The following is an 18,461-nucleotide window of genomic DNA, read 5'->3' on the forward strand; positions in this document are numbered from 1 at the left end:
CGTGCATGCGCAGGCAGCCATCTGCGATTGGTCATTACGTGTTACAGCGTCCCGACCATTAGCATATTAGCTCTTTATTATTATGGTTCATAGATGTGCTTACACTGAAAGGCCCCCTTTAAGAGCATCTTGATCCAATCCTTCATTTGAAACTTGAAGAAAGTAGGATGCAATAATGGTTATTGCACCGAGATGAATACAAAAAAACTTCATTAATTTCATGGTCCTACCAATTTTGAATTTGCAACAATTTCAAAAATGAACTTATTATCTCTTCTATATTAAAAAATTATGTCATAATTTAAGAATTTTACATTTAATATGCTATAGTATATAACACATAAGACTTATATATAGATATAAAACGCTAATATGCAAAGTGTACCCTTGGGAGTTCAACCGAGAGACTGGGAGTTCGATCACTCGCTATGATGTGCGCTGACCACCAGGGGGCGACGCAGAACGAAGGAAGGCCCTGGCCAGCAGCCAGGGAAGGAAGGCCCCGATTGGCTCTGATTGCTGGCCAGGCCTACGCACCCTACCCGTGCATGAATTTCGTGCACCAGGTCTCTAGTTATAAATAATAGCAAGTTGTTTATTTATCTCCTTTTCTAATTATTTCACATGTATATCTATTATGAAATGAATACTATGAGTTGCAAATTGCAATTCTTTTACAGTAGCTCATTTAATCTATTTTAGAAAACACTGCTTATTCACATATATTAGAATAATTTAAAGATGCTTATTTATGAACACATCCACATCATAACTAAATCTATAAGAATATTTCAATGATCAATGACTTTGTTCTGCAGAACAAAGGTGTCCAATGAAAATGACCTGTTAATTTACTTTTAAAATTGGATAGGATAACTACAAAGGAAAAAAAAAAAGTATACTAAGCATGTCCATGAATTATTTCAAAGCCCTTTCCATATTATGTATGGATAAACAAAACAAAAAATGTTGGATTTCTTTTTTGGCTCCAGAAAAAATCACCAATGGATGATTTTAATGCCCAGACCTGTAATAGCCAGCCAGAAGATACCAAATCACATGAAGAAAAGGTATTATAAAGACAGCAATGAGAAAAACCTAGAAGCACTGCTATTTTATTGTCAATGACTTGGATGAAGATCAAGAAGTCATGCATATAGGACTGGGTAATTTTCACCAGCATGGAGCTAAGAGGGACAATGATGTATTAGATGACAGAATCTAAATAGCTTAGAATAATGGGCTAAGTGCACTAAGTGTACCATGATGAACTTTAACAGAGGTTAAATACATACATATAATGAGAACAAAGATTTAACAATATCAAATAGGAAAAAGTCTGAAGAGTTAGTTAAGCCTCACTGTCATCAAGAGATGAGAACAGTGAGTCAAAGGTGTGAAGAAAATTGATGTGATCTTCATCTATGCCAACTGAAGGATAGTATCCAGGATGAGAGAGGTCAGAACAATACTCAGCTTCCTGTGTTGTTTCAGACTAGTAGTCAGACAATGTGATTTAAAAAAACACACAGCTAAATACTTTTTTTAATCGTTGATACTATTACATTTGTCCCCATGTTCCCCCACTTTTCCCACCTCTACCGAGCCACACACCACCTTCCCTCTGGCCATCACATTACTGAGGTCTGTGTCTATGGGTTATGCCTATATTTTCTTTGGCTAATTCCTCCCCCCTTCCCTCTGACAGCTGTCAGTCTGTTCCATGTATCCATGTCTCAATAATTTTTATTGATATAACTGACATATAACATTGAGTAAGTTTAAGATATACATTGGTTTGATACATTAATATATATATATGTATATATGTGTGTGTGTATATATGTGTGTGTGTGTGTATGTGTGTGTGTGTGTGTATATCTATATATACACACACACACACACATACATATATATATATATATATATATACACACACACACACACACACATACATACTAGGTGTACCAGTTAATAATGCGGATTTTTTTCAATAGATGGAGTTACACATATGTTGATATATACGCGATTTGATATGTATGCTATTTTGTCGTATTGACAACAAGCTTCAAAACTTCATATGCCAAATTTTCTGAAGGTGTTAACATCATAGATATTTTTATGCTTAAAAACGTCGAATTTAGGGCCAAAAAAAGAGCATTTGCAGTAAGTTTTAATTCATTACTTTATTTTGAAGAAAAGTGCTGCTGAATACTTTGGGAAGCTTATGGTAAACATGCTCCATCTCAAAATACTTGTGAACGCTGGTTTTAAACGCTTTAAAAGTGAAGATTTTTGAAGTGAAAGACAAAGAATGTCCAGGTCAACCAAAAAAGTTTGAAGACCAATTATAAGCGTTATTGGATGAAGATGCATGTCAAACTCAAAACAACTTGCAGAAAGATTAAACGTTGCTCAGCAAACAATTTCCGACCGTTTACAAGCAATGGGAAAGATTTTAAAGGAAGGAAAATGGGTGCCACATCAACTGAACGAAAGACAAATGGAAAACCGAAAAGTCTTCAGTAAAATGTTGTTTCAATGGCACGAAATAACGTCTTTTTTGCATCAAATTGTGACTGGCGATGAAAAGTGGATTTATTTTGAGAATCCCAAATGCACAAAATCATGGGTTGATCCAGGTCAACCATCAACATTGACTGCAAGGCCAAATCGCTTTGGAAAGAAGACAATGCTCTGCATTTTGTGGGATCAGGAAGGTGTGGTGTATTATGAGCTTCTAAAACCAGGTGAAACCATTAATACTGATCGCTACTGACAACAAGTAATCAATTTGAACCATGCTTTGATGATGAAATGACCACAATGTGCCAGAAGACACGGCAAAGTAATTTTGCTTCATGATAACGCACCATCACACACTTCAAAACCAGTTAAAGACATGTTAAAAGATCTTACCTGGGAAGTATTAACCCACCCACTGTATTGACCAGACCTTGCTCCTTCAGATTACCACTTGTTCCTATCAATGGCACACACATTTTCTGAGCAGCACTTCAAAACGTATGAAGAAGTGGACAATTGGGTCTCTGAATGGTTTGCCTCAAAACAAGAAAAGTTCTATTGGGACGGTATCCACAAATTTTCTGAAAGATGGGGGGATGTGTAGCTAGTAATGGACATGACTTTGAATAAAGCACTTTTGATGTTTCTCTTGAAATTATTGTGTTTTCTTTGATTACAAAATCTGCATTATTAACTGGTACACCTAGTAAGATTAGTCTCTTAGCAACTTTGAAGTTTATAACACAGTACTGTTGACTATAAGCACTATGCTGTGCATTAGATCTCCAGAATGCATTTATCTACTAGTTGTAAGTTTGTACCCTTAAAAAGAAATCTCCCCAATCCCTGGTAACTTCCATTGTTCTCTGTGTTATTACGGTTCAGTTTTTTTAATATATGTTTTTATTGCTTTCAGAGAGAGGAAGGGAGTGGGAGAGATAGAAACATTGATGATGAGAGAGAATCATATATCAGATACCTTCTGCACACCCCCTACTGGGGATTAAGCCCGCAACCCAGGCATGTTTCCTAATCAGGTATCAAACCATGACCTCCTGGTTCATGGGTCAAAGCTCAACCACTGAGCCAGACCAGCCAAGCACAAGTTGAGTTTTTTAAAAATTCCACATGTAAGTGATGATATTCTATAATCCGATTAAAAATGAGCAAAAGACCTGAATAGACATTTTCCCAAAGAAGACATACAAATGGGTAACAGGCATATGAAAAGGTGTTCAAGATCACTAATCATGAGGGAAATACAAATCAAAACCACAATGAGAAATCACCTCACACCTGATAGGATGCCTTTTAGAAAAAAAGACAAGAGATAATGAGGGCATGGAAAAAAGGGAACTCTTACACACTGCCAGTGAGAATGTAAATGGGTATAATGATTCTGCAAAACAGTATGGTGGTTCCTCAAAAATTTTAAAATTAAACTGCCATATGAACCAGCAATCCTTTTGATAAGTATATGTGCTGCACAGGCACAGCCATGGGTGAACCTGAGAGGGGGCGGTGAAGGATGGACAAGGTAGACAAGAGAATAAAGCTGGGGCTAGGTGGGATGCTGCTTCTCTGATGGAGAGACAGCACCATAGCCTGCAAGTCAAGTCTTTATTTTATAGCCAGATTCCACCAGGCAAAGTAAGGGCGTGGTCAAGATGTTTACAATGTTCTCACGGGTTTTGAATCTACTCAATTACATGCACCTGAACAAGCTTTCTTTACTTGCTGCACCTCCTGCAGCCTATATCACTCAGCCACGTGGCAACACAGGTTCAGACCATAAGGTCAAGCTTACAATTATAGCCTTTGGCTATAATTGTGCTGGGAGAGTTTTGTCTTCCAAGCTGGGACTTGAACATGGATTTGCCATGAGAGGACTGTGCCCTCTCATTAGTCCAAGGCTTGAACCTGTCTAAACACTGTAGCCGCTCTCCCCAAGTATAGATCCAAAATAACTGGGGGGGGGGGGGGGGGGAAGAAATCAGTATCTCAAAGGGATATCTGCACACCCAGGTTCATTGCAGCATTATTCACAATATCCAAGATATGGAAAGAACCTAAGGATCAGTCAAGGATGAATGGATAAAGATGTGAATATATATATACATATCCTATATAATAAAAGCTAACATGCTAAGTTTCCAGTTGACTGGCCGGCCGTTCAACCAATCAAATGTAATATGCTAATGATATGCTAAGGCCGCTCAACTGCTTGCTATGACATGCACTGACCACCATGGGACAAACAGTCAATCAGTCGACCAGTAGCTATGATGTGCACTGACCACCAGGGGGCAGACGCTCCGACCAGTAGGTTAGCTTGCTACTCAGGTCCAGCTGGATGAGCCAGAAGGGCAGGCTGAGCGAGATGGGCTGGACATGCCCTGGAGTCCTCCTGTGGTCCCTCCCCGAATAGCCAACCTCCCGCATCTCTCCCCGGCCCCGATTGTGCACCGGTGGTGACCCTCAGCCTGGGCTGCACCCTCTCGCAATCCAGGACCACTCAGGGGATGTCGGAGAGCCGGTTTTGGCCCGATCCCACAGGGGGAGCTCCGCTCAGCCAGAAGCTGGGCTCATAGCTGGCAAATGCAACAGCGGTGGCATGAGCCTCTCCCGCCTCCATGGCAGTGCTAAGGATGTCTGACTGCCGGCTTAGGCCTGAGTGGGCCTAAGCTGTCAGGCAGACATCCCCTGAGGGCACCCAGACTGTGAGAGGGTGCAGGCCGAGCTGAGGAACCCCAACCCCTGAGTGCATGATTTTGTGCACTGGGCCTCTAATATACTATCTAATAAAAGGGTGATATGCAAATTAACCACCACTCCGCTACACCCACCAGCCAATCAGGAGCGAGTATGCAAATTAACCCCAACCAAGATGGCTGTGGCCACACTGAGCAAGCAGGAGGGAGGATTGGGTTTCCCTGGTAATAGAGGAAGCCAAGCTTTCCGCACACCCTGGCCGGCCGAGGCCTCCACTCCAGGCTACGAAGTTTCAATTATAGAAGATAAATAAATCCCAACAGAAATGGCTGCTGCCATGGAGCAAGCAGGAGGCTTGGCTTTGCTCCAGGCTACAAAGTTGCAATTGTAGAAGATAAATAAATCCCAGATATCAGGGCCTCCATTTGGTACGCCGGGGGGCGTGGCCAGCCTGCAAACCACCACAGGCCCCTCGCCCAGGCTGCCCCATGCCCCAAGGGAACCCCCACCCTGGTACAGGACACCCTTCAGGGCAAACCAGCCGGCTCCCACCTGTGCACCAGGCCTCTATCCTATCCTACCATCACTCTAACACACAAGATGGCTGCCCTCATGTGGTCAAAGATCCTGCCCCTATGTGGACACAAGATGGCCAGCAGGGGAGGGTAGTTGGGAGGGACCAGGCCTGCAAGGGAGGGCAGTTGGGGCGATCAAGTCTGCAGGGGAGGGCAGTTAGGGGTGACCAGGCCGGCAGAGGAGGGAAGTTGGGGGCAAATGGGCCTGCAGGGAAGGGCAGTTAGGGGGGACACAGGCCTGCAGGGGAGAGCAGTTGTGGGGGACCAGGCCTGCAGGGGAGGGCAGTTAGGGGTAACCAGGCATGCAGGGGAGGGCAGTTAGGGGCAAACAGGCTGGCACGGGAGCAGTTAGGCATCAATGAGGCTGGCAGGGGAGTGGTTAGGGGGTGATCAGGCTGGCAGGCAGAAGTGGTTAGGGGCAATCAGGAAGGCAGGCAGGCGAGCAGTTGGGAGCCAGCAGTCCTGGATTGTGAGAGGGATGTCCGACTGCCCGTTTAGGCCCGATCCCACCAGGATTGGGCCTAAACGGGCAGTCAGACATCCCTCAAGGGGTCCCAGATTCGAGAGGGTGCAGGCTAGGCTAAGGGACACCCCCCTCCCGTGCACGAATTTCGTGCACCAGGTCTCTAGTACATATATAAAAGGCTAATATGCTAAGTGTCCCTCCCTTTGTCCGACCAGCCACTATGATACGCACTGACCACCAGGGGGCAGACATTCAACGCAGGAGTTGCCAAGCTGCATGGACTTGGCAGTGGCGGATCTCAGGTGAGGCACCCCGAAACCAGAGAGGAGGGAGCCCGATTCCTCACAGGGCCACACGATTCCACCTTCGGCCGTTAGTTACGTTGTTGCTGGGTCACTGTCAGCCCCAAACCTGGTTTACTGCACACTTGCATTTTCGTTCCACACCCTGTACCACAGCAAATTTGCAGAGTGCCCTCTCACACTCCGGGACCCCCTCAGAGAGCCGGTTTCTGCCCAATCCCCGAAGGTCAGGCCAAGGGACCCCCCCTGCTGAAGGGACGCCGCTCAGTTTGCAGATGACTTTTGAGCCATGGCGCCACCACAGGTATGGCCAGGAAGGGAACACGGGAGGTTGGATCCAGGGCAATGTCCAGCCTGTCTCACCCAGTCCTGCCCCGCCAGCCACCTTCTAATTAATTTCATTCAATTGCACAAATCTGTGCACTGGGTCACTAGTATATTTATATGTATACTAGAGATCCGGTGCATGGAATTTGTGCACAGGGGTGGAGGGCCCTCAGCCCAGCCTGCACCTTCTCCAATCCGGGACTCCTCGAGGGATTTACAACTGCCGCTTTAGGCCCGATCCCTGGGATCGGGCCTAGAGCGGCAGTCGGATATCCCTCTCACAATCCGGGACCACTGACTCCTAACTGCTCACCTGCCTGCCAGCCTGGTTGCCCCTAACTGACCCCCCCCCCCCCTGGCCTGATTGTCCCCAACTATCCCCCCTGCTGGCCAGTTAGCCCCCAACTACCCCGCCCCCACCCCCCCCCCATCCCCCGCCGACCTGGTCGCCCCTCACGGCTTCCCCTGCTGGTCTGATCACCCCTTACTGCCCCCACTGCCGGCCTGGTGTCCCCTCACTGTCCTCCTCTGCCGGCCTGGTCACCCCTCACTGCCCCCTCTGCCAGCCTGGTTGCCCCACGCAGCTTGCTGTTTGGTTCTTACTGTTATGGCATCCTGGACAATTTGCATATTCCTCTATTATTAGTATAGATGATAGAATTATTCAGCAATGACAAGAAGGAAATCCTGCCATTTGTGACAACATGGATGGACCTTAAAAACATTATGCTAATCAAGATAAGTCAGACAGAGAAAGACAAATACTGTATGATATCACAAGGTGATTTTTGACGTCCCTTCTTTCCCAGAGGTTCTGTAATTCTAAGCCTATGTAAAGTCAAAATAATAGGTCTATTTTAATTAGCAAGTTGAAAGCTGGCAATTTAGTAACATATAGATGAAAACCACTTGTAACTATATTATGCCTCTCTACAAAATGTAGCTTAAGGCTTCCATTTTGGTCACATGCTTAGCTGTTTAATATTTAATTAAAAGAATATGTTGGATTCCCTAGTTTCTTTTGATTCTCAGAATGTTCTAGTATTAATGCTCCTTTTGTTCAGAAAAATCAGGTTTTCATATTACAGAACAAGTTCCTTTAGAAAGGCATTAAATAAATTCTAAAGGAACCAAATTTCTTGTGTCCTTTGAGTTTGGGGTTGATATGCTAACTTCTCATGATTTTCTCTGAACAGGATACAGCCCTACCTTCCCTTGGCAAAGTCAGGGCTATTTCCCACAAAGATAGAAAAAAGTGGGTTATTGATAGGATCCCTTTACAAAACATAAAATGTGAATGTTCTCTTTAGGAACTAAAATGGAAATGGGGGACTCTTGGGAGTAATTAGAGAAATATGGCACACACCCTGATCTTGGATGAGTTCTTGGTGGATCTCTGTAATCCTACCCAAATGATTCAGAGTCTCCCCAATTTCCTTTTGGGACAGTCCAGCTGCCCCTCTAGTCATCTGTTGGTCTGGACAAGATTTTATGAGATGTGATGAACATATGAAATATTAGGAGTACACTAGAACCCGTAGTTGTTATGCCTTGCTGCATTTTAAATGGCTCCTTAAAATCAGAGGCCTTTATATAGAGCAACACATTTAGACAGGAAACACTGCAATTATCTGGCTTCGCCACGCAACTGCAAATCTGCTAGTACATTACCGTTCATAAGCCCTGAAAGACAGTCATCACCTTTGGCCATGCTTCTACTGGAGAATAGCCACAATCTGGATTTATTACCAGCAAATTGTCAATAGAGACTGATAGTTCTTGTTATTTTTTTCCCTTCATTTTATTTTGTTTTCACCCTGCAAACCAGAGACCAAAGATTTTGGAGCAGAAATTAAGTGTAGTATAAGGCAGGTTTCTTTAACATGACTGCTAGTGAAGCTAATTACTGCAAAAAAAAATTGGAGAACATTCATTAGCCTAGTAAGCAAATTAAGGTTTGTTAACAGTGATTTATAATGCCAATCCCTGAGTAGCTGTGCTGGTCTTTTTAAGTATATGTGTACTGGACCTGACAGTTTATTAACTGTGCTATATCTTCTCACCATGGTGCTTTTGTTAAAACGGCACTGCATTTTAAATGGATAAACATTTTTACAAGAGCAAAATACATTTTAAATGTTTGGCTTCTGAAGTCAAGTACTGGGGATAAGTGAAGTGTCTCAAACTATCTAAACCTCCAATAACTCTTGTTTACTGCTAAAGCTGACTATAGGAAAATGTGACACTTGGAGTTAAAATAGCACTTTTCCTTTTTAACAAGCCCCAGTTGTGTTTTTTAACCTCTTTTCAAATGATACTCCTGGTGTTTCACCAAGCTCTAAGTTTCTTATGCAATGGATTGGGAAGCATCTAATTTACAATTTCAGGAAAAACATTTTTTTTAAAGTAGTTAAGAAAAGGATTGGGTCCTTTGATTTGAAAGATTGATAGTCCATAAAACTCCAGGCCAGATACATCTATCAAAGGTTGTATGGGTAGTTAGAAAACACCCTGGGGCTTGACACTGCCCATGGCTCATTTTATATAGCTCATGCCAACTAATCCAACATTTCTGCAATTTGGAAATTTCCAACCTTCCTCAAAGCCAGTGTCAGAGAAAAAAGAAAGAAAATAAAAATGAAAATAAAAGTCACTTTCTGATTTCCACGACATGACCTCTCTGTTCCCACCAATGGGCTTTGCTAAAGCCTTTAATGCATCATCATTTATGACCAGGATAATCCTACAGCCTCAATATTTCTAAGTGTTAAAACTAACTGAATAATGAAAATATAACATATTATTAATTATTATTAATTTCGAAGAAAGTCAGACTTGGCCACTCAATTGAAATCTGGACTCCTTTCAGTGCTGACAATGAAGAGCAATGTTTGTTAAGCAGTAAGGGGGCTATGGTCTTGCATTTCTATACAAAGAACAGCTAGGGAAGACGGCACTGCCATTGAAAGCATAGTCCCAAAGGACAGACATTTTTAGGTGAAAAGTGGGGAAAATCGTGGATCTTGGAATACTTGAACCAAAGGTCCTTTAGCAATTACCTGGTCCAGGCTTTGGCAAAATCTGTTTTTCTCCAAACTGATTCATCTTCTCCAAATCTGAGAAGCCAGGAAGGGGAGTTGAAAGGGAGAGAGGGCTACAGGCTATTTCTCCACATCCATTAGGAGCACCTGGGTGTTTATCTTATCTCCTTAATTAGAGTTTACAACAGCCAATAACAAGGATTTCTGTAGGTGGCAAATATTTAAAAATACATAGCCTAGCCTGACCAATATGGCTCAGTGGTTGAGTGTCAACCTATGAACCAGGAGGTCATTGTTCAATTCCTGGTCAGGGCACATGCCCAGGCTGCAGTCTGGATCCCAAGTGGGGGGAGTGCTGGAGGCAGCTGATCAATGATTCTCTCTCATCGGTGATACTTCTATCTCTCTCTCTCTCCCTTCCTTTCTGAAATCAATAAAAACATATTTTAAAAAATAAAAATACTTAGCCTATTCCCTCACATAAATGTTGAGAAAATGAAAGCAGAGTTAAGAAAATGGTGGCAAATGGAGACACCAATTGATCCTTTCCCATCTGATTATTCTATTAATCAAATTTATCAGTTCCTTTGTACTGACAAGGAAGTTGAAGCTAAAAATAGTGTGAGGACAGAAGACAATTTCCACAGGATGAGCTAAAAGAGTCATCCCATTGCAGAGAGTTTACAAATGATTAAATGTCTGCTCACCAGAAATTAACCTGTAATGCTCACTTAATCAGGGTGTGTTGTTCATGGTTCACTGATCCTATTCCCCAAATGAGAGACTAACAATCAATTAAAAAATTGAAAAAAGGGTTAAGAATTAGAAGTGGAAAATACTATTATATTTTTAGTCTAAGGCCTTGAAGTTAGAGAGTTTACCTGTGACTAGGTGGAGGAGTATGTCACAATGCAGAAGCTTGGTTGAGGTATAAATCAACCCTCCACTTTAAGATTAATTCTGTGGTCCCTAATCTAAAACAAATACCTACTCAAGTGTAGATTCTGCTTCTGTTACTTTAGAGGGGGAGGCAAATATAGTTTAGTTTAGGATAATATTAAAGGTTACAGTTTTAAAATGTGGCAACTGTTCACCATTAGGAAGAGCAATTGATTTCATTTGTCCAGATGTTTCTGTAGAGTTCACAGATAGCTTCAAAAGCAGTAGTAATTGCACTAGATTTTAAGTTGAGTTATGGGTTCCAACGTTAGTATCCTATATAATAAAAGGCTAATATGCAAATTGATGGAACGGGGAACAACTGGTCACTATGACAAGCACTGACCACCAGGGGTCAGACGCTCAACACAGAAGCTGCCCCCTGGTGGTCAGTGCACTCCCACAGGGGGGAGCGCCCGCCGCTCAGTCAGAAGCCGGGTTCATGGCTGGTGAGCGCAAAGATGGTGGTGGCAGCCTCTCTTGCCTCTGTGGCAGCGCTAAGGAGGGGAGCGGGCCTAAGCCGTCAGTCGGACATCCCCCGAGGGCTCCCGAACTGCGAAAGGGCACAGGCTGGGCTGAGGGACCCCCCGAGTGCACCAATTTTGTGCACTGGGCCTCTAGTTTTATTATAATCAAAACAACATGTTCATAATAATTGTTTTTGTATATTAAATATAATAAAATGTTTTTGTGATGTTGTACTCATTTTGGAGACAGAGTATTTCTGAGGCCAAAGTTTCAATGTCTCTGGTGACTCATTGGGTAATTGTTAGAGGTCACTCAGGAAAATTACATGTCTAACCACATATCAAAGATATTCTGTGATAGGCATAGGTTAAATTTTAAAGATTTACTGAAGTCCTTACAAGGTATTAGCTCTCTTTATATGCTTTAATATAAATTTAAATTTTGGTGGAAATGTTTGTTTCTTCCTGTTATTCTTGACAACTCTTTAAAATACCATTAAAGATATACACTTACATCTATCTACCTTCCAAATTCATTATCTTCCCAAAATCAAATTTTTTCTTCCTGGGATTCCTACTCCAAGGAAAAGAAGCACAGTATTCATCAATCCTTGGTTTGATATCATCTTCATTTATTACGGGTCACTAAGTCAAGTTCGGGTCTACCTATAAATCATCTCCTTCCTCCTCACCCCACTTTGTCCTTGGCTTTATTCCACCTTCCCTGTGGTTAACCAAACTAAGTGTGGCCTTTTTTCAGAAAAACTGGATACACCATTTCCACTCTATGATGCTATTTCTCTGTGCTCTTGCCTCTGTTGATCCTTATACCTCAAATTCTATTGAAAATCTAAACATCCAGAAACTTCTACACAATTCAAGTCTTCTACAATTAACTGACTATAACAGATACTCCCAAATACTCTACTTACATTTCTCATAGGATGGATCAGTTTCTCTTGTATCAAATTCAACTATATACCCTGGATTTGAGGGCCAAGCTTACATCTTATTTATCTTAAGAACTAAGAGGAGATGTTTAACACATTCTTGAGAATTAAAATGAATTGAACTCTCCACCAGGTAAGCTGTTACCAATGAGTCCAAATGTCCCAATAAAAACTGGAGAGCCCTGATGGTATTCCAAATGAAATTTGGATTTTAAAAAACATTTTCATTATAATGAAAATATGTCGGTAAGTAAATGACCAATTATTCATTTAGAATTAATTAAACATTCATTTAGAGTTAATTCCTAATAAACATAAATGTTAGAATATTATTTGAGGGAGATGTTTCTCAGTGTTAATTCATCTTAAATACAAGTTCTCAGCAAGTTATGAATGAATCCTCTCTCAGCGTCACTAGCAAGTATTGGCAGTTGGGAAGAAAGACTTTCTTCTGCTTAGAATGGGTTTGCACTCAAGGCCAGGATGATGTATCTGAACTTTTAAACTTAAAACCCATAGAACTATTATAAATAACTAGTATCCCTGCGCACGAATTTGTGTGCCAGTAGCTTGCCAGTAGCTCATTGCTGCCCTACAGTAGCTCTCCACTCGCTGTCCCGCCCTCCTGTAGCTCCCCCCTGCCCCCCTTACCCCCTGCCCCCCCTCATAGCTTGCTGCCCTGCCCCCTCCTGTAGCTCTCTGCCACCCACTTGTAGCTCGCTGCCCCACCCTCCTGCTGATCTGTGATCTGGTGGTTACATGGTTGGTCGTTAACGACCATTTGCATATTACATCTTTATTATATAGGATGTTAGGTTCTCTGAAGTCCAAAATCCTCTTATTTAAATACAATGCATCAAAAATATTTAAAAACATCACAAAGGAAAGGATCTGGTTTTAGGAAACACTAAATTACTGGAGAGAGGGGCCATGGATAACCTATCACTTAGAACAGAACCTGACAAGTGCTTATTACTTATTTAAAGACAAAAAGAAGTGTCTGTTTAAAGAAAAGCCCTACTATCAAACAAACAATTGTGCTAAAAAAAAAAAAAGCTTAATCTTTTTAAAGAAACTAGTTGTACTCTCATCTAACAATAAAGCCCACTCTGATTTTTTTTTAAATCCTCACCTGAAGATATTTTTCCCTTTATTTTAGAGAGATAGGAAGAGAGAGGGAAAGACAGAGAGAAACATCGATGTGAGAGAAACACATCAATTGGTTGCCTCCTGCATGCATTCTGACCAGGTCCCAGGCCAGGAAGGAGCCTGCAACTGGGGTACATGCCCTTGACCAGAATTGAACCCAGGACCCTTCAGTCTTCAGGCCAATGCTCTATGTACTGAGCCAAACTGGCTAGGGCCCACTCTGATTTTTAAAAAGTATCTCTGGTTATACAAAATACCACAAATCAGTTTTGAGAGTTATATGAATCACAGCAAAGAAAAATGGGAGGTATTTTAAGGGTCTATAGTAAAAAACTTAGATCAGGGCAAAGAATTGAAGCCCCTGATGACCCTATAACTCTGGATGGAGAGCCATAGGTCAGTATTTGGCACCTACTACCTGTTAGCAATGCTATTAATACAACTTCTTAAGTTATTCAACTGCACTTGAAAACAGTAATTATACAAATCCCATTTACTAGTAAGATGTGTGCCACTACACAAATCCCCTTTATTATATAACTAGAGGTCGGATGCAGGAATTTGTGCACAGGTGCGGTCCAGCCAGCCTCCCCCAATTGATTGGGGCCAATTGGGCTGGGCTGGTTGGGGAGAGGGACCACTGGCAGTTGGCCAGCTGGCCCCGCCCCCTGGTCGAACTCCCGGTCAAGGGGACAATTTGCATATTAGCCTTTTACTATATAGGGTAGGATGTGGCAGGTTTATTCACTAGGTTGAAGTTGGTTGGTTTCCTTGATAATTTTAAAGTATGTACATTACTATATGGGACTCAATTAAGGATGAAAATTATTGGTTGAGAACCATTAAGAAAACTCTCTGGATCACTGGAGTTTACAAAAGCAGGATCCAAGCGATTTGAGAGTATGGGCCTAAGACACTTATAGATTCAAACCTAGAAGAAGACTGAAAATTATCCAGAGAATCAGGCAGGGTACATCACCCAAATAAAGGAAGGGTTCTCCTTTACACCAGGGTTCAAGTTTATCCTGACAATTCACTTACCCATACACCAATAGGAGATCCCAACTGGCATAGGCAGTCAAGTGCTCGCAGACCATGAGTCCAGAACTTTCCTGAGATGGCACAGCAGACCCCTGGCAACCAGGAGATGTGCTCACTGGTATTTTCACTCTACTGCCTTCAGTTACTTCATTCAAGCATAATAGAGCATCCCCTTTTCTTTTTGGTGTCCGACAGCAGCAAACATGTGACACAACCTCATAGAACTTGAATATGGTGAACAGGTCTTTCTTAACCTCACAGCCCAACCCTAAGATCTATTAGCCATCTTTAAATGACACAGATTTGAGGAAGAAAATAAACAAATAACTTTAATAGACAAATTGATTTTCTATGGTGTTCATTATATGAGATAGCCTATAGAAAAGTTCATTCCAACATCATCATGATCATAGAGAATCACAGAGAAGGAATTCCGTATTTGTTTTAAATTTACACACAGCTGACTGAACATAGAACACTAGGCTCCTATGAAAGGTACAAGAAGATAATAACAAGAATAAAATATTTCCACCCAACAGTGACCGGCAATTACAAACCTTACTTTTGTATCATTAATTTCTGGTGGTAAATTCTCTATTACCACATTGCAAGCCACTTAATGAGACCAAGTTTTTTTTCCCATCTCATACTACTGTGGGAATAAGAGACAACATAATATTATTTGCTATTATTCAGTGCAGTTCTATTTACATTAAATATCTTATGTCATTTAATATTCACAACTCTATTAGGTAAGTACAGATGATGATATAGTCTCAGATCTTAAATACTCTGCCAAAGGTGATACCACTAGTTTTCAGATCATTCTGTCTCTAAGTTGATTATAAACTATGCATAATAAAATTTCAGATAGATGTAAAAGAAGAGAATATAGCCATAAACAGTAAATGGAAAAAAAGTGTTCACTCACTGCATTAAGATTTTTGAAAACAGAAAAAGCCTACACACTCCAACAAGTTTTGGTATTCTTGCCAAAAAGAAAAGCAAATAGATTCCAACTATACTTCCATTTATATTTAGAATATGAGCGGTGTCTGAGTATGTAATGAATATGTGTCTCTGTGTGTGTCTGTGTGTATAACACCCACATTATTCAAAAGCTCCCAAAAATGTGAAAAGTTTGTTCCAATACTTCTCTATTTTGTCTACTTTAAGAATTCTTTGCAATATGCTTATGTAAATACTGCTTTCAGCTGCTGTTCTCATTTCTCAAATCTTCAGATTATAAATGGATTGGAAAAGTGACAGACCTAAGACGACATCTTTGGAACACAAAACCAAGGAGATAAAAACAAATACAACTAAGTCAAAACCAAAGGATTCTTCTTTAAACCCTTTAACTTATCACTACTGATAAATGAAAAGAACTGAAAGTGGAATACACTGGCTGTGGACTAGGGTGTGTGTGTACACATACACGTGCACATGCATATACTAAGGTGGGTGTCTATTTTATTAGCACACACAATAATCAGCATTTTACTTCAGTTCACCAAAAGCCCTATAGGAACATAAAAATCTAAACAAAAGAAGATTCTGAATTTAGAGTAATGTTGGGGGAGGGGAGAATATTTAAGAAAACAGTTCCCAGGTTGTTAAACCCAATAGGTGAGTCCTTGAATTTTCTTATACCAGAATTCACATTATGGTTCAATTGCATTAATAGATCATTGACTCTGCAGTTGATCTGCTTCCTTCATAGTTCAAAAATATGCTGAAGAGGATTAAGGATAGAGTAAAAATACCACTATTTTACTTACCAGATGCTGAACCTTCATGCAGACATAAGTAAAGACTACTATGATATAAAGATCATAAAGCACAGTGCAAAGAATATGTTGGCACTAAACTACTATAAGTTGTGAATATACTATTTCCACTTAGAAATGTGAAACGCAGCAATTTTGAAGTTAGTACCTGAAATTAAGTAGTACATGTGATTGTGTTGGAATCAAAACTGAAACAGAAGACACTTTTTGATGAGGACTTGGCAATAATATCAATGGATTTTGCACTTTGATAATATAATAACCCCACTATTGGAAACATATTCTAAGTAGAGCATTTTTGCCAAAGTAGAGAGCTGAACATACATTTGGTATGTATCTTCTCCATGTAAGTTAATATTACTACAAAATTTTTTATAAAAGTAATACTAAGAACTATTTTACCAAAATAAGGAAAAACTTTTATAGTCATCCAACATTGTGTAAGTGCAAAAATTATTTTAGATTTATAAGTGCAGACCCTTTACTCAATTGTTAGCAAATAAAAATAAACATTTCTAGAATCAGAGAGTAAAAAAGTGACAAAAAAGCATAATAAAATTCTTTGTTTCTAGAGATGCCTTTCTTCTTTCAGGGCGATCATACTGACAAAAGTTTAATATAGAAATTCAGTCTAGAAGTTATCAAGGGCTAGGTTAGTGGTTTTGGCCTTGATCTGATGAAGAAAGCACAGGGGGAGAATTTAGCTTTTGGAAAGAGAACAGATATTGGCAGTCTCCAGATTTTACTTGGAGCATCTCAACCCACATCCAGCCTGGTGTGAAGAGATGGCAGATGGTATTACTTCTGTTATTTCCACTATTGAAGCATCCTGTTCCTCTTTGCAAGCATGAATATTCAGTCACACTAAGGAACAAGGGCAATGTGTGGACTGTATTAAGCAGGTACCCAAAAATTTTTATTCTTTTTCTGCTACCATAGATTAATACCAAAAAATCAACATTTAGAAAATATTACTTCTGCCAAGCTTGAAAAAGAATTATTTTCAATGATATAATGTTGGGTTTCATATACTTTATATAAATGTATGGAGAAAAATGCCTGGGCAAAGAAAACCAGAGTAATTAGCATTTTATAGGGAAGAAATGTAAAGGCAACTAAACAGAATCAATAATTATTTTCCACTTTATTTTATTTTCATGATTCCATTATTTTCTCAGAAAATGCTGAGCTGGCATTAGAGTATCAGTATTCATCATTCAGATCACAAATCAGATTCCTTTAAACACCACAACAAACCTCTACACTGGCAGGCTATCTAGTTGTGTAAATAATACTTATTTGTAATTCTTTTCTATTTACATTTAATAAAGGATTGTTGAATCCAAAAAGGGTAATTTTGCTATAAATAAATGAAATGCAGTTCCCACTTATGAGAAATATTGTGACAATACCTGAGTTATGTCACCATCCCCACCCTCCCGAAAGACGGAGTAAAGTCTAGAAATAAAATAATACAGCTACATTTGCTAAAATGAGAAGTGTAATGATTGCTGAAAGGAAATTTAAAGGTCACCTACTTAGACTGTGAGGTAATACATCCATTAAAACACCACCTCTCATAAAAAAAATTTTTTTTAAAAGGTGATTCATTGTATGTATGGTTAAGTTCTTCAAGAGATTTTGAAATTGAAAACTTCAGAACATAATATAAATTCCATTCTCCATAGGATACTTCTCGCTATAAAACAATCATGTGGGAGAGGGGGCATGAGCCAGTCAGTTTTCCCTGTTCCTCTTCTGCTGCCAGGTAAGGGGCAAACGTGCCACACGCTGGGAACCAGACAGACAGCTCAGACTGACCGATGGCCCCTAGGGCCCAGCAAGTCACTTATTTTAAAAATAAAACAATTCTTAATAAAAGGATGCATATCAGTCTGCTCTTTAGGACTGAGAGGGGATTTCTTAGATTTTTTTCCACAACCTAATGAGCATACATTACGGAAGTAAATCAATGCCAAGGCAAGGCACACATGTGGAAGTTGAGATAAACTTACGAAGTAGCCTGTTCCCAAACTGGAAGGAGCTGAACTCTGCAATAAAGCATAAAGACAAAGTGGAAAATCAGCAATGGTTTTTAACACGTTCCAATCCACACAGCTCATTACCAGCCCTTTGCAAGGCTTTTCATCACTACATCACACCACCAGTGAATGCT

The 18,461-nt window shown here is 40.6% G+C and overlaps 1 protein-coding gene across 5 annotated transcripts in view; it reads right to left on the reverse strand.

The window, feature by feature from the left end:
• AUTS2 (activator of transcription and developmental regulator AUTS2) overlaps positions 1-18,461 on the reverse strand; it is a 1,102,591-nt gene that overhangs the window by 569,013 nt on the left and 515,117 nt on the right. For all 5 annotated transcript variants that reach the window (XM_079796033.1, XM_079796031.1, XM_079796032.1 and 2 more), the window contains exon 4: positions 18,301-18,336. In XM_079796033.1, coding sequence (XP_079652159.1) covers positions 18,301-18,336 — 36 coding nt within the window. The remainder of the gene's footprint in view (positions 1-18,300; positions 18,337-18,461) is intronic.

The sequence above is a fragment of the Cnephaeus nilssonii genome, assembly GCF_951640355.1.
Source record: "Cnephaeus nilssonii genome assembly, chromosome: 2".
NCBI lineage: Eukaryota > Metazoa > Chordata > Mammalia > Chiroptera > Vespertilionidae > Cnephaeus > Cnephaeus nilssonii.